The sequence below is a fragment of the Chelmon rostratus genome, chromosome 8, assembly GCF_017976325.1.
Source record: "Chelmon rostratus isolate fCheRos1 chromosome 8, fCheRos1.pri, whole genome shotgun sequence".
NCBI classification, from domain to species: Eukaryota; Metazoa; Chordata; class Actinopteri; order Chaetodontiformes; family Chaetodontidae; genus Chelmon; species Chelmon rostratus.
The window spans coordinates 27,153,603-27,178,862 of record NC_055665.1 but is presented as its reverse complement, the minus strand read 5'-3'; the positions used below and the strand labels follow the sequence as shown (position 1 = coordinate 27,178,862).

The 25,260-nt window shown below is 39.6% G+C and overlaps 1 protein-coding gene across 1 annotated transcript in view; it reads left to right on the top strand.

Moving 5' to 3' along the window:
* Nucleotides 1–3,158: 3,158 nt before the first annotated feature.
* ascc3 (activating signal cointegrator 1 complex subunit 3) overlaps nt 3,159–25,260 on the top strand; it is a 150,088-nt gene continuing 127,986 nt past the window's right edge. Inside the window, exons 1-4 of the mRNA XM_041942373.1 lie at nt 3,159–3,234; nt 3,920–4,060; nt 13,400–13,550; nt 18,574–19,151. Coding sequence (XP_041798307.1) covers nt 3,971–4,060; nt 13,400–13,550; nt 18,574–19,151 — 819 coding nt within the window. The 5' untranslated portion in view covers nt 3,159–3,234; nt 3,920–3,970. The remainder of the gene's footprint in view (nt 3,235–3,919; nt 4,061–13,399; nt 13,551–18,573; nt 19,152–25,260) is intronic.

Here is a 25,260-nt window from a genome sequence, read left to right as displayed (position 1 = left end):
GGCATTCTACTGCCAGAAACAGACAATGTCATAGGTGATGAAACAGTGTTAAGGATAAACACACACACACACACACACACACACACACACACATACACAGACTGAAGAGACCAGGGCCCAGTATTCATAAACAATCTGAGAGAACGCTCTGAAAGTTCCGAACTCAGCCTAAAGATTTCTAGGAAGTAGTCTTAGCTTGATTTAGGAAAATTCTCAGAGCAACTCTGAGCATTGAAACATTTACCTTAGTCAGCTGCTAGATATGGTGCTAACTGCACAGATAGATATGAATGACATCTGTAATTAACAGTCCGTAAGGAACAGTCCGTAAGGAACAGTCTGAAGCTTGAAAAGTGACTTTGTGCACATTTGGGCATGTTTATGTTTCTGGCCCCATCCCGTCCTGCCACAGAGTTGGGCATTTCAGGAGGCTACTGTCTCTGCACACCTGGGTCTCATCACAGTCCCCACACTGCCCACAGAGTCTTCCACATCAACACGTCTCTTCTGGGAACACAGCCAGTTATGTAGAAGTGATGGAATATATCCCAACTGGCTGGAGGAAAGCTACGTTCCTCAAACATCTCCCGCCTGTGCACTCCATACTGAGACAGTCAAATCTATCTCCTTGGTGGCTACTCCTGCGGACCAGTCCCGCCACTATTGGCTTTCCTAGGGTCCAAGCGCCAGTCAAATAGGTTCCTCATGTCTCTCCATTGCTCATGTAGAGCCAGGACCCCCTAACATCTCTAATGCCCCTACAGCCTACATTTGATTTTATAATACGCCAACTATTAGTTTTGGACCTGTGAACTCGTCCTGCTACAACACAACAAAGACTCGTAATTCACAGCTGATTCAATTTTAACAACCTTGTATACATCCCTACTTCCAATGACTGTTGTCAACCACAAAGCAAGAAATTAAATCTGTGAATGGCACTTTTAAATATCAGGTCCCTCAGCAATAAAACTTTCTTACTTAATTACCTTATTTTTGAACTCGACTGCCTATTTTTTAACTAATTAATAATTAGAATTTGTCTTACTCCTTTAGACAAGTACAGGTGGAGGGACAGCCACCATATGTGCTGATGCTCTGAGCCATATATATATATTTCTTTTGATGTGTTTAGTTCATTTGTGTATCACGCTTTCATACTGAAATGTCAGGAACCCAGTTCTTTCAATTAGACCACCAAAACATTATCCAAATTTCTTGCCTGATGTCTCTGAGCTCTTATCTCATATCATCTCTCCTTATGACAATATAATCATTATTGGTGACTTTAATTTACACATGATAAATAATCAATACCACAGACAAGAAGGCTACTGACTTTTTACATCTATTGGAAGATCTGAGCTTCATGCAACATATCAATGAACCAACTCATAGCTGTGGTAATACCTTAGACCTCGTCATGACACGGGGAACTTCTGTTGGCATATCTTTCATCTGAATTGCCAGATTTTTTTCCCTTTTTTTCTTCCACAGCAGTGGACTTGGAAATTATCAAGAAAGATGTTGTTCTGTGCTCTTGATCCCATTCCCACCACTTTTTGAAAATTGGCTTTTAACAAGTTTTAACAATGATCAATCACTCACTTCTCACAGGCACATTTCCTACAGCTTTTAAAACTGCTCTAATTAAACCACTGCTTAAAAAAGACAATTTAGATCGAGCTGTCATCTCTAACAATGGACCAATCTGCCTTTTCTGAGTAAGATTTTAGAAAAAAATATTTTTAAACAACCTAATGAGTTCCTCCGTGACAAGTGTGTGTCCAGTCTGGTTTCTTTATGTTACCACTTGGATATATGGTTGTGGATGACTCAGAACTTCTTACAGCTAAATCAAGACAAAACTGAGATCCTTGTTATTGGAGCAAAAGCTGAGAGAGCGAAACTGTGTGAACACCTAAATGTACTTACACTAAACATCAAGGAACAGGTCAAAATCTCTATGTTATCATTGACTCAGACCTAAATTTTGAACATGGCATTAGAAACTCGACTGAAGCGCTGTTCTATCATTTAAGGATTATTGCCAGAGTGAGACCGTTTCTCTCCCAGGCAAACACAGAAAAGTTGATACAAGCTTTTATCTCCAGCAGGCTGGACGACGGTAACGCTCTTCTGTCTGGTGTGTCTCAGAAAGCTATTGGTCAGTTACAGCTCGTACAGAACGCAGCAGCACATGTTCTAATGAAAACCAGACAGAGAGTCCACGTTACTCCAATCTTTAAATCTTTACACTGATCACCGGTCTGTCCCAGATTCATTTCAGAATTCTCTTACTGGTTTTGAAATCACTGAATGGCTTTGCCCCGTCCTATCTGTCTGACATGGTTAAGACATTTGTGCCTGCTAGTTCTCTTAGATCCTCTGACTCAAACCTCTTGATAGTTCCTAAGGCCGGAACTAAAAGGCACTGAGAGGCAGCCTTTGTTATTTATGTCCAAAACTCTGGATCAGCCTCCCTGAAGGGCTGTAAATCTGTTGACGCCTTCAAACGAAATCTTAAGAAACATCTTTTTAACATCACTTTCTCCTCAAGTGTATTTTCTTTTTAATTGAACGCTGTTTTAGCTAGTCTTGTCCCGTTGGTTTAATACTACTTTACTGAATTTTATTTTCCTTGTTTTTCTTGTTTCATCACACGTTATAATTTGCTTTTGTGTTAAGCACTTTGTGTTGCATTTTATGCATGAATTGTGCAATCTAAGTAAAGTATATTATTATTATTATTATTGTTGTTGTTGTTGTTGTTGTTGTTATTCCGCATTAGGATCAATTGATTCAGGACCTGCCGCAAGGCTCCTAAAGGGGCGTGCCAGTGGCGACATCCATGTGACACATATACAGGAAATGATTCTCCTGCGGGGTGTCTCAGTAAACCCTCTCTGGTTATTGTTTCATTGACTCTCAAGTTCCAACAGAAGGCTATGGTAGTGTTGCAACTCCCTAATTCAACGGCACTGCCCCACGTTAAATTCGAGACCGACTCCGCCTACATCGATGCAGTGTATGTCGGTTTAAGTAACAGCAAACCGTATGTGACGTGCACTTCTCTGTGTTAATGGGTAATGTAGTCATTTTAGCACTGCCGTGAGTCAAGTGTTTGCCGGAAAACTACAATACCCACAATTCCCACTGTGGAAGCAGGGTCTGTTGACATCGGTGGGCCATTCACACGCGCCCCACACTTCATTCTACAGGGCGCTTCGAAAGGTACCAAATGATGTTTAACAATGTCTAATATATTTAATTTGTCTCAGTGCGTTTTACATTGAGAGGGCTTCACAGTGCTAAAGCTAATACGGATGGGGAAGTCGCATCCAGCCTGATAAGCTAACACTAGCTAGCAACAAAAAAAACCCTTGCTCAGCGTTAGTAAGCTTTGCTTTCGCTATGCTATGTGTAAAGTTCGTAAAAGTGGAGGAAGACAACTTCCAATATTAGATACAGCACATCGGCTCTGGCTCGAGCCCTGTTCTCCTGTCAGCAGACGATAACGTCAGGTCGTTAACACACCTGACTTGAGATCACAGTAAGATGGTAACGTTTTACGTCCTAGAAGATAATTTCGGAATCTGTTACTTAAGTCAGTAGTGTCCAATCTCCAATTAGGCGCACACTTTTCAGCAAATGGTCTAATAATTTTACGTTTCTTACTTGTATCCCCGTTTCCATCCAGCCAACATAATGTTCCTGCCTTACAGATGTTGTCATTGTTTTGCCTAATACACCAAAACACCATAACGATGTGTTCATATTGTCCTACCTTTTAAGTGTCGTAAAGCAACTTTAAACTGACAACTTTTATGTAGACACGTGCCCATTGATAGGTTTTGCCATGTTATGTGAAACCACACTGCAGTCACATTTGAGTTTACCTCTTGCATCTGTCTGTCAGTCATAGAAACAAGCTGGAAAACCAGTGTGTGGATTAAAGCATCAGAGAACAATGTCTCCTCCACGGCTCACGGGTGCACTGCGCTCCTTCTCCAATGTCAGCAAGAAGGACGACTTCACTGAGCAGCTCTATGATTTGAAGGTGAGGCCAACAAGTGGATAGTTAGAAACTGGTATTGCAATAATAGAATGTTGAAAGAATGTTGAATTTTGTAAGCGCAGTCTGTGTATATAAAAAGACGTTTCATAGGACTGCACTTGTTTCTTAATTCTGCTTTATGTTTAAATATCCTGTTCCACCATCGAACAGCTACTGCATGACATGCTGAAATGGAATTTTAATTTGCATGATGAAATCAAAACTTAAAAGGGATAAAATAGTATGGCGAAATCTCAAATTTCTTTTGTCTTACAATATACATTGTCATATCTACCAACTCTTAGCAGAAGCAAACTTTTGATGATCTTTCAAAAAAGCCATTGTTTCTGTGTTGTGTAATATTTTAGGTCAGAATGTCTAAGTACCTTAATCAATCTCTATCAAATTTGATTCAGTTTCAAATCTGAGTGCGCGGATTAGATAAGAAAAAGCACTCCATCAATTTAGTATTGCACTAACATAAAGTTGAAGGACTCAGATGAGACAGATTAAATAAAGGATGGTCAAAGTCAAAACAGCAGAGGCCAAGAATTCTTAACTTTTCAAGAGTCAGGTTCTGATTTTTTAGAATTATTTTGTAAGAAATGTTATCCGGCCATTAGGGGTGTACGGTATACCAATTTTATCCCCGTCACCGGTGTGACGCCATGAACCTGATTTTGCAATACTATCATTACAGAGATAAAAGATTTATCATATTATGTGGCTAGCAGCATCTATTGTAGACCCACAAAGTGCGTCAATGTTGGCATATTTATTATTGAGGGACAGTCAAGAGAGAGTGTGTAAATGTCAAGCCTCATTTGAAACCAAATAAATAACCAGAATAGTAGCTTGGATGTAGGTAGGTGCTTTTTCAATATATATATATATATCCAAACTTCATACTGCAAGTATCGTACTGGTCCGCTGGTTTAGTTGTTACAGGAAAGCCCCCTGTGCTGAGTGCCACGTCAGTGTGTGTGTCTGTTGCTGCCATATGTAAATGTACTTAATAGACATGCCCCATGTACACAGACAGTCATACTTATATACTATACTTTGGGTTTTCTGCCAAGGCAGTAGAAACGCTAGAAGTAGCAGTGTTACTACTTTAACTACATTTCTCACTAGCATGGTAGTAGTTGTTTTAAATCAATTAGCTATTCAGTACCTCAGCTCTTTTATTGATCAAGTAGTGCAGTAGCATCCACGCAAGATACATTTCCTGAAGCATTTCTGAAGCTCAAACACAGAGGAGCTTTCTGCAGCAGTCTGAAATAAAACTGCAAGGTTCAGTAAGTGATGCCACCATCATACGCAAATGTGGAATCAAATTTTGAGCTAACAGTTTGTCCTGCACTTCAGTCTAAATTGAGCATACCCACACACACACACACACAGACATAGATGAACATACACACACCCTGGACAACTGCTTTTTGTTATTATTATTATTTTTTGTTGCCATATTGATTTTGGAGCAGTGAGACCAGAGAGCACATCTTATTGTTTAACTCACAACTAAACGTAGCATTTTTTGCATGCCGATCTGTGTCAAACTACTTTTGGCTATTTGCTGTAGTTTAGCTTGCTACATTTGTCTGAGGGTAACTTTGATGTAATGAAGCTTCATTTAATGTAAAGTAACTGGTAGCTTTAGCACATTATGTTTAATAATTAACCTACATTATGGGGCAGGTTACTCTCTCCACAACACTTGTAGGACTATACCTTATTTTCTTTCCTATTTGGAGCCCAGAAACACATTCATTTTTATATTTTTTCTTTCCTAAGATGTGTTGCCTTACATTGTTAATACAGTGAAAAGAGTTGGGTTAATGTTTTGAGTGGAGACTCTGAAGCTATTCAACCATCTGACAAGCAGGTCTGACAGTGTACACTGGCCGCGTTGGCCCCTAGTGAGAAGTCAAGTATGTTCAAGGATGGTGTACAGTATGTGGGATTGAGGATTGAAGTAGACTACAGTGTGTGTTTTCATTGTAATAAAAACATGTCACATAGTGCAACAGTGTGGCTCTTTGATGTGTTTTTAGTAGTTTTTGGACAACAGGCTGTTATCCTTAAACGCCCAGTGTTGTGTTCACATGTGCACTTTTATTTTGAAACACATGCAGGAAGTGTTGTTGACATATTGGCAAATGAACAGAGCGAAATATGAAGTAATTGGGCTTCTTCTATGACAATGTGTTGTCAAATACTTAGAATAAAAAGGGTAATACTATGCACAGGGGGCATTGCATTGGCTGCACACCCAAATGATGTCGATATGTACATGTATTCACACACTAACTACAGTACTGTGTATCTCGTGATGCTGGCTAAAATCATACTGTGCACAACTAGTAGGATTATATTAGTAGTAGTCCAGTAGTCAACTAGCTGACAGGTTATTTTCTCAGACTTGACAAAGCTCCTTTAGAGCCACAGAACACATTATGCAGGTGAATTGACAGGCTCAATAGTGTTACTGATCACCAGCAGTGTTAGTCAAATTAATGAAGTCAGTACATTTTCCCACACTAAATACTATATGAGAGCAATAAATGTGTCCTGCTTTGACACTTACTGGAGGGTTCTTGCTTTGGCATCACGTACAGCAGATTGTTTTTCCTCCAACTCTGTGAGCAAGCAGGTAATGTGATTTTGTATGTTACTTGTATTACGTAAATTTTATCTTTGATGACACAGCTTGCATACTGTGGGGCTCTTATCCAGCTCCCCTTTACCCTCCACATGGAAAAATCCAAATGTTTTCATTTTGCATGGATAGAATATCCAAAGCGCAAATAAGACCACTGCTCAAGACTGTTTAGATTTAAGATTAAATTTCAACATCCAATTATTGATGAGAAACAGTGGCTGTGGCATTTGGTGTGGCATCAATCACAGTGATGCTCAGTATGTGCAGCTTCAGAGCAGAGCACACATCCTGCAATGTCATTATATTTTATGTACGATAACTTGCAAGAAAGTGTCACATACAAGTACTACTACGTTGTTTTTGGACTGACAGTTTTCGAGCATGTCCCAAAGATTTTACGACTGGCCACTGGTTGATGGATAATATATGTGTTGGCTGTATAGATAATGACATGACACATGGAATTGGAGTGGCTGATGGCACCTAGTTAAGTAAAGTAATTAATTAAAGTTTATTTAGTATATAACCTTTTACACAGCAAGGTCACAAAGCCCTTCACAAGAAAAAAAGACCAAAAACACCAAAAGGAAAGAATAACATATAAGTAAGAACAGACCTTAAAAACACACAATATTACAAACACTAGGCAGCAAAAGGCCAAACAAAGGCCAGTTTGAATGAATGAGTCTTAAGCTGCTTTTTAAAGGCATCAACAGATACCACTAAATGCAAGTCTATAGGAAGAGAATTCCACAGTGTTGGAGTCACCGCTTCAAGAGCATGATCATCTTTTGTTTTCTGTCGAGAGTGAGGGACAACCAGTAAGTGGCCTTCTGCTGACACAAGAATGGAGCAAGTCAGAGATTTACACAGGTGCCTGACCATGCAGGACTCTATATGTGACAACAAGAACCTTAAAATGAATCCTGAACTTGAACTTAAATAAGATACGATGAAAAGAGATGCCAGTCGTCCTGCTGGACCTGGTTCACAGCCTAGCAACAGCATTCTGGACCATTTGTAGATGGTTCAGAGACAACTGAGGCTGATGAAAAGGCAATTACAGTAGACTAGCCAGGTTAATATAAAAGCATGAATAATCATCTGTAGTTCAGGCTGTGATACAACAGACCTGAGTTTGGCATTCTGTTTCTTAAATGGAAGAAACATGTACAAGTCAGAGATTGTTTTATATGTTTATCGTACTGCATAGCCTGATTAAATATAACACCAAGATTTGTGCTATTGAAATGTTCAGCTGAAGAAAGGGACACAATACACTGAGCAACCTTGAAAGCTATGCTATCTGAAGCAAAGACTATTAGCTGTTTTATCTGCATTTAACTCTAAAACATTATCAGCCTTTCAGTCCTTAAGGGCAGTCAATTGTGCGAAATGGTCAATTTGTCAGTCTCATCAGGCTTAAGAGACATACAGCGGAGTATCGTTAGTGTAACAGTGATAAGAGGTATCTTTTAAATCTGCTAGTAATATGAGCTAAGGGAAGCAAATACAAGGCAAATAATATAGGACCCAAGACAGAACACTGAGGCACACCATCACTTTCTTAGCCTTTCAGTTAGGATGCTGTGATCTATAATATCAAAAGCTGTGCTAACATCCAGCAGCACCACCGCTGAAACATTCACTCACGTCAGAAGACATCATCATGTCATTGGAAACTCAGAGAAGAGCTGTTTCATGCTTCTGATGAAAACCGATTGGAATTTATCTCAAGTGTTGTATTCAGTCAAGACAGATGTGAGCTGTTTGGCAACAACTTTCTCCAATAGGCTGTTTCGGCCTATAATTTTTGGAATCAAGGTTAGTTTTTTGTTTGTTCGTTTTTTTCAGAAGAGGGTGAATTGCTGCATGTTTAAAATACACTGGGACACCACCAGATTTCAGGGAGCTATTTATAATAGAGACCAGGCATGGACCAGTAGAGACAAGTACATTTTTAACCATGGACATTGGTAAATATCTGCAGGACTTGAGCAAAGTTCATACTCCCTACCAGGTCAATGAGGTCTTTCAAGGAAATAGAAGAGAAGCAGTCTAAAATTGATGGCTGAGTTATATAAGCGTAAAATAGAGTAGAAGATGGGATGATGCTAGCCCTGACTCTTATTGACAAAAAATGAAACAAAGTCATTGCAATCCCTATTTGAAAGGATGGGTACATCCGCAGGTGCAGGATTGACAGTGTTACTGATAATGATGTCAAAAAGGGCTTTAGGGTTGCGTTTACTGGAGGAAATCAGGTTGGCAACGTCAGAAGACCTTGCATCCTTAACCATATTAACACTAAAGACAAAGTTACTGGAGTGTGTCCAAGATCACCAGCAGGCAGCACAGGCAAAGACCATGGGAGCACCCCTCATGCTACATATTAATCACTTATTAGTGTATGTGTAATTCTGTTGTTGGCCATCAAAAATATACCATGCTCAAAGCTTTTACATATTGTAGATATATGCCAAATGTTGAGTACGAAAACTTAATATTAGATACCTGCAGTGAATATGAAGTTTGACTCACTGAAAACTGTGTCACTACCAGATTTATTATCAGCCGCAGGGGATCACAAAAAGAGACTGCACACCTGTTTGAGATTTTATTTTTCTCTAAATTATTATTGGCATAGCAATATGATGCATTTTCCATCCAAAGCCAACAGGCTGCCACCTCTGTCAGCTGTCGCCAAGTAACACACTGAAACTGTAAACACTTGCTATAAAAAAATAGTTCATTAAGCCTGACAAACTTTTGTGCTCATCATTAGACCAGTCAAAAACATGCAATCACACAGTCAGCTGTTTAACTTAAACTTACCTTACCCTATCCATTGGTCGAAGACATAATTTGCATAAAAACCTGACATTTTGTTCCATTGGAATCTGCACTGATTTGTTCATAAAACTCCTTCATATTCATAGCTGTATCTGAATTGCAAGTTGCACTAACCATACCAGCTTGCTGGATGCTGTAGAACACATTAACATTCGTTAGTCTCAAACTGATATGCTCAGTTCCCCAATGTGCTCTTTTATCACGGTCATACACAGCACTGGTGACAATCATACTTTATTATTACAATATGCAGCCCATAGTAAAACATTCAGTAAGTCTTGTCTCTGGAGTCTGTGCCAGGAGGAGAGTTATCCAGTGGGATGTCTGTATTTCCAGGTCTGAGTTTCTGGTTCTGAACTGGAACTGGGGTTTGTGGTTGTCGGGAAAAGAACACAGACTCTTTACGAAGTTGATTGAACTCTGGGACTGTTGGTTGAGTCTTTCTCTCTCTCACATACACACTCATGCACACTCATGCATGCTCAGATGCACGCTTTTCTGTCTACCTCTTTTCAGTTCCATTACCTCATTTTTTGTTCTGGTTTAAATGGGTGTGTTGCTGCTTTGGAGTACATTTGCAAAGTTTGAAATGAATTCTTGAATTATATTGTTAATGAACACTGAATGGGTAATATAGTTTTATTTGGCATTAATAAATAAAAAATAGAAGTTTGTGACAGCATGTGTTAAAGAGTCTATTTTGCACAGATGTGAATACAGGTGTGCCTTGAGATGTTGGCTTGCCCTTTGGTGTGCCTTGGGCACACAAAGTTTGAAAATCTCTGACAGTGACAGCACCTTTAAAGTTGATTTTGGCAAACACGGATATGCTGACATGAAGCCGTTTGACTTTATATTGATGAATGTCTAAAGTGCTTCCTCTTTTTATCTCTGTTTTGGTCTCCACCAACTCCTGAGGGAAGTATACAGAACAGTACAGTACAGGCCCAGAAATATCTGGACAGTGACACAAGTTTTGTTATTTTAGCTGTTCACAAAAACATATTCAGGATATAGTTATATAATCAATATGGTCTTGAAGTGCAGACTCTTAGCTGTAATTGGGAGAGAGAATTTGCATCCAAATAAGAAGAATGGTTTAGGAATTACAGCTCTTTAATATGTAGCCACCTCTTTTTCAAGGGACCAAAAGTAATTGTACAATTGACTCAGAAGGCTGCAAAAAAACCCAAAAAACAAGTACAAGGCTGCATGGGCTCTTCCCTCGTTAACCTGACATCAATCAAGCAATTAAAAGGTCTGGAGTTGATTCCAGGTGTGGTATTTGCACTTTGGAAGCTGCTGTGAACACACAACATGCAATCTAAGCAGCTCTCAATGGAGGTGAAACAGACCATCCTGAGGCTGAAAAAAAGAAGAAATCCATCAGAGAGATAGCAGAAATGTCAGGAGTGGCCAAAACAACAGTTTGGGACATTCTCAGAAAAAAAGGGCGCACTAGTGAGCTCGGGAACTCAAAAAGGCCTGGACATCCACGGAAGACAACAGCGGTGGATGATCGCAGAATCCTTTCCATGGTGAAGAAAAACCCCTTCACAACATCCACTCAAGTGAAGAACACTCTCCAGGAAGTAGGTGTATCAGTATCTAAGTCTACCATAAAGAGAAGACTTCATGAGAGTTAATACAGAGGGTTCACCACAAGGTGCAAACCATTAATCAGCCTCAGAAATAGAAAGGCCAGATTAGACTTTGCCTAAAAACATCTGAAGAAGCCAGCCCAGTTCTGGAACAACATTCTTTGGACAGATGAGACTGAAATCAAGTTATACCAGAATAATGGTAAGAAGAAAGTATGAAGAAGAATTGGAACAGCTCATGATCCAAAGCACACCACACCTTCTGTAAAACATGGTGGAGGCAGTGTGATGGCATGGGCATACATGGCTTCCAATGGCACTGGGTCACTAGTGTTTATTGATGATGTGACAAAAGACAGAAGCATTGGGATAAACTTTCTGCTCAGATACAGCCAAATGCAGCAAAGTTGACTGGACGGCGCTTCACAGTACAGATGGACCATGACCCAAAACGAAATGACCCGAAAGCAACCCAGGAGTTTTTTTTAAGGCAAAGAAGTGGAACATTCTGCGATGGCTGAGTCAATCACCAGATCTCAACCCGATCGAGCATGGATTTCACTTGCTCAAGACAAAACTCAAGGCAGAAAGACCCACAAACAAGCAACAACTGAAGACAGCTGCATCACAAAGGAGGAAACCCAGCGTTTGGCAATGTCCATGGGTTCCAGACTTCAGGCAGTCATTGCCTGCAAAGGATTCTCAACCAAGAATTAAAACTGAAAATTTTGGTAATGGTAATGTTGGTTTGTCTAATTACTTTTGACCCCCTGAAATGAGGAGGCTTTGTGTAAAAATGGCTACAATTCCCGAATGATTCATAGGATAGTTTTGTTCAACCCCTTGAATTCAACATGAAAGTCTGCACTTCAATTGCATCTTAGTTGTTTAATTTCAAATCCAATGTGGCATGCAGAGCCCAAATCATGGAGATTGTGTCACTGTCCAAATATTTCTGGGTCTAACTGTGTGTCTCTTTTGCTGCTAAATGCTCCACTATGCACACTAGCTAGTTGCTAGCTATGTCTGCTGTTTACAGTGGGTTTAACAAAGCACATACTGTACAGTGTACAGTATGTCCATTATTGATATAAGATGATTGATTAAAGGTGCATTAAACAATTAATCACTTCAGGCTACAGGCTGGTTTGCAAGTACTTCACGTAGCAGGTATAGGCACACTTTCCAGTCTAAATCCAGTGCTATATTTTCATGAATGTTGTCTGTTGATAAAGCCTAAAGGGAGATCTCTCCAATATCAAACTGGTGCTGTTAAATTTTTTGGGAGCTGGTCCTTTCCTCTGGCACAGTTTTCAACTTAACATATTTTTTTGATGTGTGACACATATTTTCTCATATTTCATACAACCACGCTATGTGTGTAAACTAAACATTGTTGGAAAGCATTAGTGAAAAGTTAGGGGAATGCACATACTCAGTAGGACATCCCTACCCCAAAAATCCCCACAAAATTCAGTAGAATGGTTTTAAGAGTATATGGGGGACAACAGCCATATACTGAGAGGTATGAGTGCTGCTGCTCTCCTCTCAGTTTAGTTTTCAGTGTTTTATACTTTTAACACCATGTCCACTGCTTGCCAGGGGATAATATCTGAGTGGATGCTGCTGGGTTGGATCCTCCGTTTTCACTGGTTTGCTTTCATATGTTTGTACCTGTGTTTCATATTCTTTTTTGGCTTTTGCCATTTGACAACCTTGTCAATCATTATGGCATCTTTTTCAAATCAAAACTCCTATGTTTTTACTTTATGTCAGCGACAAGTCTCTCAGATCCGTAGCCTCTTCCTGAGACTTGAAATGAAATTGGAAGCATTATTTATGTTTCTGTGCCTGTTCTTATAGATACACAAATATAAAAAAGTCATTTCTTAGAAGTGGGATAAAAGGGAAAAGACCTCTGGTATGGTTCTTTAGTTTGATCATGATGGATTGGAATAATTTCTGCTTGATGACACAGAGGGCACTGATTAATTTTACGGCAAATATACAAGATTAACTGCAACTATATCAGTGACTGACCACAGTGACAGCACAGCATCTTGTTTTTAGTATCTGTTCTGCTACATCAGCAAACTGTCAAGGTACATTGGTCTTATCCAAGGGTATGTGGGGAATTAGAAATACCTGTGATCATTGGAACTTTTAGTATTACTGTTCTCCTTCTTGAAATGTAAGTGTATTTTTCTCTGTGACTCTTGTTAGACCAAACGGCTGAAGAGACGGGAGCTGTTTGCCAGAGAGGGCCTGACGTGGCAGAAGATTGTGCATTTCTGCACTGAGCATCAGGACAAAGCTAAGCAGCAAGCTGCCAGTCGGGAACTGAAGAGCCTCCTACTGGCAGCCAAACAGATTGGTAATTAACTCCTCGGCCTCCAATCCATTGCAATTTCTTTTAGTCTATTTTCATGTGTTTGTGTTAAACTGATGAAAACAGTTAAAAATAACACAATGCTGTTTTTAGCCTGCTTGTCTAAAAATGATTATGATACACTTACCAGCCAGTGAAATTATGCTATTGTTTATGTGCCTTTGATAGACAAAAGTTAGAAATTATTGTGAGTTTAAAGAAAGAGCCCTTTGTCAGGCTTTCAGTCCAGTTAAAAGGACAGTTCACCCAAATTGCAAAAAAAAAAATCCTGACTTGCCTCGAGTGGCATGTTTTCATGAAGATGGTTTTGATTTGATTTCCCTAGATTTTGAGATGTCTGAAGCAAATACTTTCTTCCAAAGAAATGAAAAGTTGTCAAGGAGCTCTGTTGATAAGCCAGCATAACATGGACCTTTGTTTCATCAAAGTTGATTTTTTTTTTTTGTAAAGTTGTATTTCAGTGCTGCGAGCAACACATGCTAGATTTACCTCCATTACATTGGGAGGAAGGGTTAGGGAAACAGACTGACACCTCATAGCCTGGATAAATCAAACCATAATTATCTACATGACAAACACTACTAGACTAAACTCTGTAAAATAACCTACAAATAGTTAAACCACTTTTTGAAAACATAGATGTATGTTTGTTAAAGCTATTACCCAAATGGTCTTTTGGTGTGCGAAGCTATTTCTCCTTCATCATTGTCTTACTGAATTAATGGACAGTACTGATATAGTCACCTTTGTTATCACTTTCAGGTATGTGATTTAGGTGATTAAGGTAGAACCTGTCTGATCTTCATTCGTTTCTGGCACTGACCCACTCTCTGCCCTCAACCTTTGACCCATGGGAGTGCCATGAAATTCCACTGAGTGCTTAGTTTTGAGTGAGTCAGACATTTCAGTAACTTACTAGATAAGTGCTGAGCCAATGATATTACGCAAAAACCCTACTAAACTTAGAAAATCATATTAGAGAGATGGACTCGGTCGGCATTTGGCATTGGTATTGAAAACAACCAAATACACTACATTGGACATCGGAAAAGGGGAAAAAAGAAAAAAAGGTTGTATGTGTGAATATGTTGATGTTGCAAACTGCTGAGAAATATATTCTGGCACTCCATATACAAATACTTGCCTTTGAGTGACCCACTTGTCAGAGAAGTAGTAACATGTGATGATAAGAAGAGCAGGACTCATTAAAGCTCACAAGGAGAATCATTTACCTGCAGTCACTCTTGCCATCAGGAGAGGTAGTTCATGCTTAAACATTTGTTGAATGTATATATGTAATGTGACAATCAACATGTGCCAAGAAAAAAAGCATTTTTGGCACATAACAAAGAAAGCATGAATAACATGCTAAACTACAGAACAGTTTTTTTCCTCAGACTGTGAGACTCAACTCATCTTGTGCACTCCACCATAGAAATGTTGTTTTTTTTTAAGATTATAATTTTGATGACTTATTATTATTATATGACTTGTCAGCATAGGTGAAAGTTCAAGCACATTGCCAAGCCATGTTGGATATACATTGTTTTGCAGTTATCCATAATGGTTCCCTATTCCAGGGATTTACTTTTGGCCAGACTCAGACAAATCCTTGAAATTATTTATATTAAAACCATGTTTATTTATAAAAAGCGGTAGCAGACTTGCACAGCTTGCCCTAATGTACTTTGTTTTGCACCAGTCCCGTTTACCCAAATCTCTGCAGTTGAGTTGACAAGTGAAAGGCTGGCATGACTGGTAGACTGAACCATAAATTAATGTCAGTGAGGTTAGTGGAATCAGGTATTTTCCTTTTGCTCCAAAGTGCATGAATACTACCACACATATTTCACCATGTGTAGCACATGAATAAAACAATACACAAATTTACACAGGACATTCAATTTAATATAGTGCATGGCTCCCAAATACTCTTACATCACTGGATCTTGCTCCAATTACTTTATCAGAATTGCCTTTATTGGCCAAGTACGTGTGCACGTACAAGGAATTTGACTCCAGTTTAAACATTGCACTCAACGTACTTGCATAGGAAAAAAGACATACAAAAGACTGAACAATAAGTTGTGTAACTCTTTTGTATGTGGTGCAAAAATACAAAATCAATGAACAATATATACAAAGATTGATGAGGCAGTTCAATGATCTGTAGCGGCTACCAGAGGGGAGAAGTTGGAACAGGTCTGCCTGTTTCCTCAGTCTGGAGGTGTTTCTTGAATGGAGGGCAGGTTGGCACCAGTGATTTCCTCATCAGTCCTTATAGTCTGTTATCTGTTCTTGTCCTGTTTGGTGGCAGACCCAAACCAGATGATGAAGGATTTGCATGGAACAGACTGGATTATTCCTGTTAGAGTTGGATCATCAGCTCTTGAGGCAGGTCGAACTTCCTCAGTTGACACCCTGTCTTGATGATTGAGGCTCTGCTTAAAGTCCACATTAGGTGCTGGGAGAAAGTGGGTCCCAGAAACCTGAAGGTTTACACAGTGTTTCCCAGTGTTTTTGAGGATGGTGATGGGGCCAGTCTTGAGAGGCTTCTCCTGAAGTCCACTGTCATCTCCCCAGTTTTGAGTGTGTTCAGGTCCAGGTTGTTCTGACTGCACCAGAGGACCAGCTGTTTGACCTCCCGTCTGTATGCAGACTCGCCACCGTCTGGGATGAGGCTGATGACTGTTGTGTCACCTGCAAACTTCAGGAGCTTAACAGACGGGTCTCCTGAGGTGCAGTCATTAGTGGAGTGGGGAGCAGTGGGGAGAGCACACCTCCCTGGGGCACTCCAGTGCTCATGGTCCATGTGCTGAAAGTGATTTTCCCCAGCCTCCCTCTGCTTTCTGTCTGTCAGGAAGTTTGTTATCCTCTGACAGATGAAGGCTGGCAGTGAGCTGTGTGAGTTTTGGGTAAAGGATTTTTGGGATGATGAACGCAAAGCCGAAGTCCGCAAACAGTATCAGTGTGCAGTATTTAGAAAGCTTTTAGATTTGCATCACTTGGCCTTTCCTGTTGTTGATTTTGAACCACTCATAGCCCTAACAAGCTAATTAAACAAGGTCTGAGACCTTGGTAAAAGTTATTTGAGAGCTCAAACCTCTTGGGGTGCCTAAACTTTTGTATGGTGCTGCTTACCTTTTTTCCACTCTGAAATTGTACAGAACAAGAATGGTACACTAATCCTAGTTAAAATGTTAAAATGTTTCATCTTTAACTGTATACCTTCTGGAAATCAGTTCATCTCCTAATCTCCAATCCATTCATATCACCTGCCCATTCTCAAATGCACGAAAGTAACAATTTTTCAAGTGCTTGGTGTCATTAATGGGACACGGTAACAAACCTAGGCTAAAATCTGGAATGAATTAAAGGCTGGTCTTTTGCAGGAGAATGCATATTTCTCAGTCATTACAAATGCTAGTTTATAGTTTTAATGGACAACTGGATGAACATATAATGAGCTCATAAAGGTTTATTTAAAATACAGGAACATAGAGAGATTTTTTTAGATGCGTCAGCTATGAAAATGCTCACCAACAAATGACAATATACCAGACTCTAGAGATGGAAACAGGTTCTTGACAGCAAGCTGTAGGCACGCTGCAACCCTCCCTCTGTGACTTTGAGTGTTAACTGAACTTCACAAGTCAATTCTGGACCTCTCCCATGAAAGCCTGTGATGATTTCAATTTAGTTTGCTTTTCACTCCCTTCATGGCAGTATTTTTTCTCCTCACTCACCAGTCAAGAGTAACAGTATTTGTTGTTGTGATGCTCTCCAATGCTTTTATGTCTTGAACTTGCCCTCAGTCAGTGTGACTGGATCCAAATAAAGAAGTTGCTCTTAAGCACATGCTGGAGGGGATGAAAGCAGCCATTCTGCTCTGCTACGTGCAGCAACGAGTCTGATGCTTCCAGACGATTTTAATTGGTTTAAATCCTTTTCATCTGTTCTCGCTTTCCTCTGCCTCTCCAACCTTCTTCACTCTATTCTCCTTCTGTCCCTGTGACATTTTTCCTCTAATTGGACAATTACTCTGTTTTCTTTTTTGTTAAGTGCAGTTCTGGTTAAGCATGAATTGTTTGGAATATTATTTAAATGAGGTGCAGGGACCTGAAACAGTGAGCTCGTGCTGTAGTCCTTACTGCCGAGAAGAACAGCTGCTTATTCTTCTCTGGAGCTATGAATAGTGCAAAGCTCAGATTTAATGGGCTTACAAAAGAGAACTGCTATCTTGATACCACTGATGACAATCAAAAAGGTGAAGGTGATTGTTGCAGCAATCTGGATAATCCTCATCATTAAAATGATGATTTGTACACCAACTTTAATTGTCCCTTCAGTTGGAATTTCTGCTATAGCCTGGGCTGGACTTACTATTAGTCAAGTTAGGCGACTGACTCACTGGGGCCCTCAACAATGAGCTAATGCAGCTAATAGCTACAGATTTATTGTGATGTTTGGATATAATCAATAGAAAAAAAATATCAGTATACATTTGGTAGTTAGTCTCACTTGTTTGGTGCAGTTTCCTGTTGGTGTAATGGTGATAAATTCTTGGTGGATTGTAGATGAAGTTTATTGTCAGAAAAAGTAGCTTGTCAACAGAAATTTTTTGCCACAGTTTTTGTCGACAAAAATTAGCAGTGGTGTTAAGCACAATATTTTCCTCTGAAATGCAGTGGAGTAGAAGTATAGTATAACATAGCAATACACTTCTCATACCCGAAAATTTTGTTTAAATCAGTACATTTACTCAAGTACTGTACTGTTTGAGTAAATGTACTGAGTGAATTTCCACCACTAAGTAAAAGATGTGATTTCTTCTCCCACCTCTGCTTTATGCCAACATTTTTTACTTGGACAACAGTGTGAAACAGCCTGTAGGGAGGGCTCATATGTGGGTTTGCCGAGGGCATCAGATATCTAGATCTGCATCTGCCTCTGGTGATCATTGCAATTGTGACATGAAAGTAAAAATCTGTTGTGTTTTGTTTCACAGTGGGGACTGAACATGGTCAGGAGGCCATTGAAAGTGCTGCTGTCTTTCTGTTTGAGACCTTCCACAACAAAGACCATGTGGGCACAGAGGAGACCCGGGCCATCAAACAGATGTTCGGCCCCTTTCCCTCATCTGGAGCCGAAGCCTCCTGTGCCTCTGTGGCTCAGCTGGTGGCTTCACTCGGAGACTCCCATGTAGAGGACTTTATCCAGACCCAGAGCTCTCGTCACAACCCCCAACGAGGCTCCACTTTCGGACGCAACATTGCCTTCTCATATGACTGCTACACTCTGGACCCACTCGAGGACCTGCCGTGCTCTGGCATCCATGAGGAGAAAGTGAGCTTAGACTTTGTCAACTTCCTTAACAACCAGCAGAGCGGGAGGAAGATCACCGGTGAGGAAGAGATGTCCAGCTCAATAAGATCTCTGAGCGCTGGGGATGGAGCAATTCTTAGAAGAGAGGTAGAGAAGTATCTGAATGGAGGCAACATGATCTCATCCAGCCCAGAGGAGCTGTGCACCTCCCTGTTTGAAATGCTGGCCTCCCACAAGAGCGACGATGAGCTGCAGAATGAGGTTTGTGTCACTAGGAAATCCAGTATTTATATGTTAGATGATAACTGATAGGGATGTAATGGCACCAAAAACTCAGGGTACGATAATACCTCAATATTAACTCCACAATTTGATATTTATTGCAATATTTAAAAAAAAAAAGATAGAAAGAAAGACAAATGACTTGGAAAACATCGCCTTTATTAATAGATTAGTGTGTACAGCGTTTTTTATTCATATAAAATTAGTTTTTATCTCAAAGTACTTCTACTTTCGTAAAAAAAAAAATGAAAGTAGCCAGCCATGGCCCAAGCATTTGCAAAAAATTGACATGAATTGTCTTTGGCAATGAATGATTGAACCATGTACAATTTCAAAACAAAAACAATACAGTAATATAGAATAATTAAAAGAGCTGTTGGTGACCACATCCATGATCAGTTTATGAACTGGCAGGTTTAACAGTCTGTGTTTGGTGGTCAGCACAGCTGTTGCAGTTGAACTGTGGTGAAAAAATGCTGCTACACGCCTCACTCGACCAAGCAGACAGCTGGCGCAGCCTACGTTCAAACCCGCTGAAGCAAGGTTTAAAGTATATGCACAACCCTTAATGTGTGGGGACAGTCCAGCCTATCTCACCACTACATCCATATTTTGTGCATTGTCTGTAACAACAGCAACACCAGGTTGATTGTTGTGATTCATCATGTCGAGCTCTCACTCCAAAACAGCAGATTTCTAAACCTCAGCTATGTTGAGTTCAGTGTGTGATTGAAAAGGGGAGGCGTCTGTAGGACAAAACTTTTCCTTCCCATTGGCTGCTCATTACATGAGCTGTGACTGTAAAATAACTCTGAGTAGCTCATGAAGTCCACCCATCTATAATTATTGGGATGCACTCTGCTTCTTTGAGGCTCGGTATCACTTCGGCTTTTGTCTCTTGGTACAGACTGAAGTGTGGCCTTGATGGAATTTTGTTTACTGACCTCTGAAATCCATCGTTGTCAACCACAGAAAACGGCCATAAGTCTTTGGCTATATATTCACTGATGCAACCTGTTATATCCTCAGATCAGAGACTGTTGTGGGGAAGCAGTGCTCCAAATGTTTCTTCCAGGCTCCTTTGGCCTGGCTGAAGCTTTGTTGATGTTGTGATTTGAGCTTTTCTGGCTGAGCATGTGCCAAATGGCTTCTCATGTTTAATGTGTTTCCTGTGGTGTAGTTCACCGTCATCTGGCAGTATTTGCAAGTTGTTTTGTGTTTGTCAGTTTGCTTTTCACCACTGTCAGTTCTTAAAATGGGAAAACCAAAATGCTGCCAAGCATCAGTTTTAAAAGTTGATGACACATCCTCAATCTCTTTTTTATAATCGCCACGTTCATCCTTAATTGTCTTGTTGGGTTTATTTTTAGCAGGGCTGGGCTTGCATGCAAAAAATGATGGGAGTTTGTTGTCCTGGTCTTAGTTAAGTTAGTTAAGTTAGTTAAGTTTTTATTGTACTGAAATGTGCACCATGATCTGCAAACATTTCATTATTCACAAACATGTATTTTTTTGTTTGTGTTACGTAAAGTCATATCGCCAAAAATACAGAATCAATATGCAAGTTTTTTAATTTCACATTAAAATTATATAGGTTTTCAAATGTAAAGTTTCACCACAATGATACATGCACAGTGATATTTATGGAATTCTGGATTTGTACATGTGAAAACAGGTTTTATCATTTGTAGAAAGCCACGTTCTGTACTCGAAGTAGATTAAAACAAAAGTCTACCATCCATACAACAGAAGACAAGGAGAAGGAAGGGAGTCTGGCTTTAACAGGAGGTGAAAGCATCTTTATTTAACCCAACGGTTGTGATTCTGCATCAGGTTCATCATTGTTATCTCCAGGAGAGTGTGCTGTGCTGTGCTTGTTTACTTACTGGCGTTACCTACAGTCTGCCAACTTAGTGTGTGCCGTAGAAGTTGTGCACTGTAACAAGCTAGCTAATGTTTTGTTTTTTTTTAATGTGAGGCATGACTAGCAGCTATATTGGGGATGATGGAAACTCTAACCTTGCATGGCCAATGTTAATGTTAACTCAACCAGCACCTGTGTGTTGTAGTGCTGTGTAAGGCTAAGACATTAAGTGTAAAGCATGGATGTGATCAGTGGTGAAAGAAGTATTCAGAGCTTTTATTTAAGTAAAAGCACTAATACCAAACTGAGAAATTACTCCACTACAAGTAAAAGTATATCGGCCAAATGTGCTCAATGTCAATAGTCATCAGCGGTCAATAAGCAGTAAGATGGTCCCTGTCAGTGTTTTACAATTAAACATGATGTCTTGGATTACATTACTGCTGCATTACTGTGTTTGTTTCGTTTTACTGCTGTAGATGTTTAAGGTTGATCTTATTTTGACTTGTTTATATGCTGTTAGGTAGTTAAATCTACAGCAATCTAATCTAATCTAATCTAATCTAATCTAATCTAATCAAATTGATCAATGAGGAAAAATCTTTGTAAAAGTATGTGAAAAGCATCATAGTTATGTATTCTACACAGCCCACTCAGGAATACTTCATTTTATTATCAAACACTTTGAGTATTATTAGCATTATTAGCATATTAGCATTATTAAAACATCAGCATTTCTTATTCACCCTTTGGTATTAAAATGTAATACTATTGTAATGAATACATTAATTTGCAACTCAGATACTAATCTACTGCATATTGAATGACTTTGAAGTGTAAATAAGTAGAAATAAAAACAAACAGCCTTTATTGTGATTCTACAGAATACAACGCAATTCACAGCTCTACTCCTGAACAGCGCAATAAAGACATTAGGAAACAGAACAAAGACAAAACAGCTTCTACAGCTGACAACACAGGTTCTAAAATAAAGGTCGATAAAGTTACAACTCTGCATTAGAGCAGTTGTATTTATTGCACTACCATAAACGTAGTTATTGCCCAGGTATGAATGTAATTTTCATTCAATGCTTGCTGGTGTTATTGTGCTTATGGCCCAGGGAAAGAAACCGTTCTGAAGTGTGGTGGTTTTGATGGTCCAGTAGAGGGCAACAGGTCAAACGAAGAATCTTTAAGAATGTTTTTGGCCCTGCAAAGGCAGCGAGAGCTGGAGATGTCTTCCAGGGAGGGCAGAGGGCAGCCGATCATTCTCTGTGCTTGTTGATAATCCTCTGAGGAGCTCTCCTGTCTGCTGCTGAGCAGCCGGCGTACCGCGCTGAGGTACAGTACGCAAGAACACTCGTGATGGAGGAGCGGTAGGAAGCCAGCGGCAGCAGCAAATAAACACTACTGGATTCAAATTCACTTTAAGCTTATTCAAACAGTGTAGTTAATAGTGTAGCACAATTAATTCAAAGTGCATTATTATTGTATTTCTTTACATTATAATTAGTAAAATGGATATTTGTATTGCACACACTGGTATTGTTTCAAGGGTATTTACAAAAAAGCTTGAAGTATATTTTCACATGTATTCAATAAAGCCCACTTCAGAACACTGCAGTTTGGTGTACTTGTAGCATGCTTTGATGCAAAATGATATAAGTGTGCTTAGAGGTATTGCACCAATACACTTTTTGGAATTAACAAATAATACAATTTTTAATGAATACATTAAAGTGCAACTATAAAGCTACTGCATATTAGTGCCCTGATTTTAAGAGTTGTTTTTTGTAGTTTTGTATTTAAATACAACTTGATTAAAGTTGTATTTAAATACCCCTGGCAAAAAATTCTGGCTGGATTTACTTCTAATACTTCAAGAACACTTTGCTGAGAATATTTAGATCACAGTGTGGATTAGTGCGTCTCCTTAAGTAAAGGCTCTGAATACTTCTTTCATCACTGATCACATCCATGCATTTACACTTAATGTCTTAGCCTTACACAGCACTACAACACACAGGTGCTGGCTGAGTTAACATTAACATTGGCCATGCAAGGTTAGAGTTTCCATCATCCCCAATATAGCTGCTAGTCATGCCTCACATTAAAAAAAAACAAAACATGAGCTAGCTTGTTACAGTGCACAACTTCTACGGCACACACTAAGTTGGCAGACTGTAGGTAATGCCAGTAAGTAAACAAGCACAGCACAGCACAGCACGCTCTCCTGGAGATAACAGTGATGAACCTGATGCAGAATCACAACCGTTAGGTTAAATAAAGATGCTCCACTTTGTCTTTCACCTCCTGCCTGAAGCCAGGCTCCCGTCCTTCTCCCTGTTTCCTGTTGTATGGATGCAGATGCTAGAAAGATTTTTGTTTTAATCTACTTCTAGTACAGAACGTAGTTCTCTCAGCTCACATGGTTGAATGTAGCTGCTAACTGCACCTCACCTTTGTGGCAACCTGTGTGGCTGGAAAATGAAGCCAACGCTGAACTTCCAAAAATTGCAGTTCCTCAAAAGGCCACTTGATGCTCCAAAACCGAGTCAATCCCCACAGACTCCCATATAATATGTTTACAACCTGGTACAAAACCAGTTTTGGTCTCTACAGCTTATCTCCTGTTCATGACAACTGTGCAGGAATTTGCAGTGAATTTTTATTTGACTCACTCGTTTATATTATGTTAAAGCTTAAAGTTATGCAAAATTATGGGCAGGACCGCTTTGAGTGACAGCCAGTCATTCAGCAACCAGGCTTCGTTCAGCCTGCCTCAAGTCCACCCACGCTACACCTCACCTTTTTTGAGTCAGGCTGTCAGTGGAGCCACTGTCAGTGAGCTTCACAATGGCTCTTCAGAAACCTATGAGTGAAGTCACAGACACTGTGTCCCTGTTTTATACAGTCTATGGACAGAATTACACAAACAAATAGGAGGGAAGTTACAAATGTCAAGTGGCCTGCAAACTGACAGGTACTGGTCTAATATGCTAAATATGCTAAACCTGTTTCACATGAACAGTTTTGTGGCAAAACTACCTACAATTGTAAAATCTTGTAACAATTTTAGGAGAAATTAAAATAAATGTTTATAGAGTAAATTCCGCCTATTAGCAGATCGTTCTGTATTTTCGTGGATATGACTTCACATAACACAAATAAAAAAAATCAGTTGTAGATAGTGAAACTCCAGCTGATGGTACACATTTCTGAATCGTCCTCTGTGGTTTTCAGCTATTTGAACCCAAAAAAACTTGAATATTAGTACAGCTATAAAATCCTGGAGCACCGGGGAGTCTCTCTTGTTTGGCTGCTGACAGCTCTGTCAGTCGGGGAGTCACTCACTCTGGACTGCAGTTGAGGAAGTTGTTCCAGCATCTGGTTCAAAGTGTTGTAGCTTACTCAGCTAACACTGGAGCTGAGAGCGTCGGAGCAGCCAACAGAAGTGAGACGTCTGTTTCCATCAGACGTCTCTGTTTCTTTACTTGTTGTTATTCTGTGTTGCTCTGTGTACAGTTAACAAGAGAGCAGTGATTTGACCGACAAAATGAGATCTCAACTGATGATAAGAATCATCAGTGTTTAAGGGGCAGCCCTATTTCTCATGAATACTTTCGAGTTCAATTTAAATTTGAACTCAGAAATGAGTCTAGTCTCAACATGGTATTTCAAGTACATAAAGGTTGACCTGTCCTAATGGTACATTTAATGTCTTGAAGCTGCTATTGATTCTGGAACCTTGACCTTCATCAGCCGGCCTTTTGGGTTTGATCCAGATGCTGGATTTTTCATGTCCTAGCTGTTAGCCAAGTCCTCCTTGGCCTTTACCATCACATCTTTTTAGACATTTTACAACATATGCTTGGATTTGACCTTCATTAGTAATAAAATCCATTTGGAAATATTAGCAACTCAACATGTAGAGTACACATAAACAGAGCCCAAAACCAAATTCCTTTACTTAAGAGGATAGAATAATGAGATGAGATCATGTTAATACTCTGCCATTAAAATGCCTAAATCCCAGCAAAAGAACCAAGCAGGCCTGCCTTACTCTACCATCCAAATCTTCATCCAAACTTGCCTTTTTTTTATATATTGGTAGGACATTCAAGACTGCTACATCAGCTACTCCCAAAAGGTAGTTTATTAATCTTGGGAAATGTGTCATAGTTTTTTCACCTGGTAACAATGATCAATTCCTGTCCAAAAGGT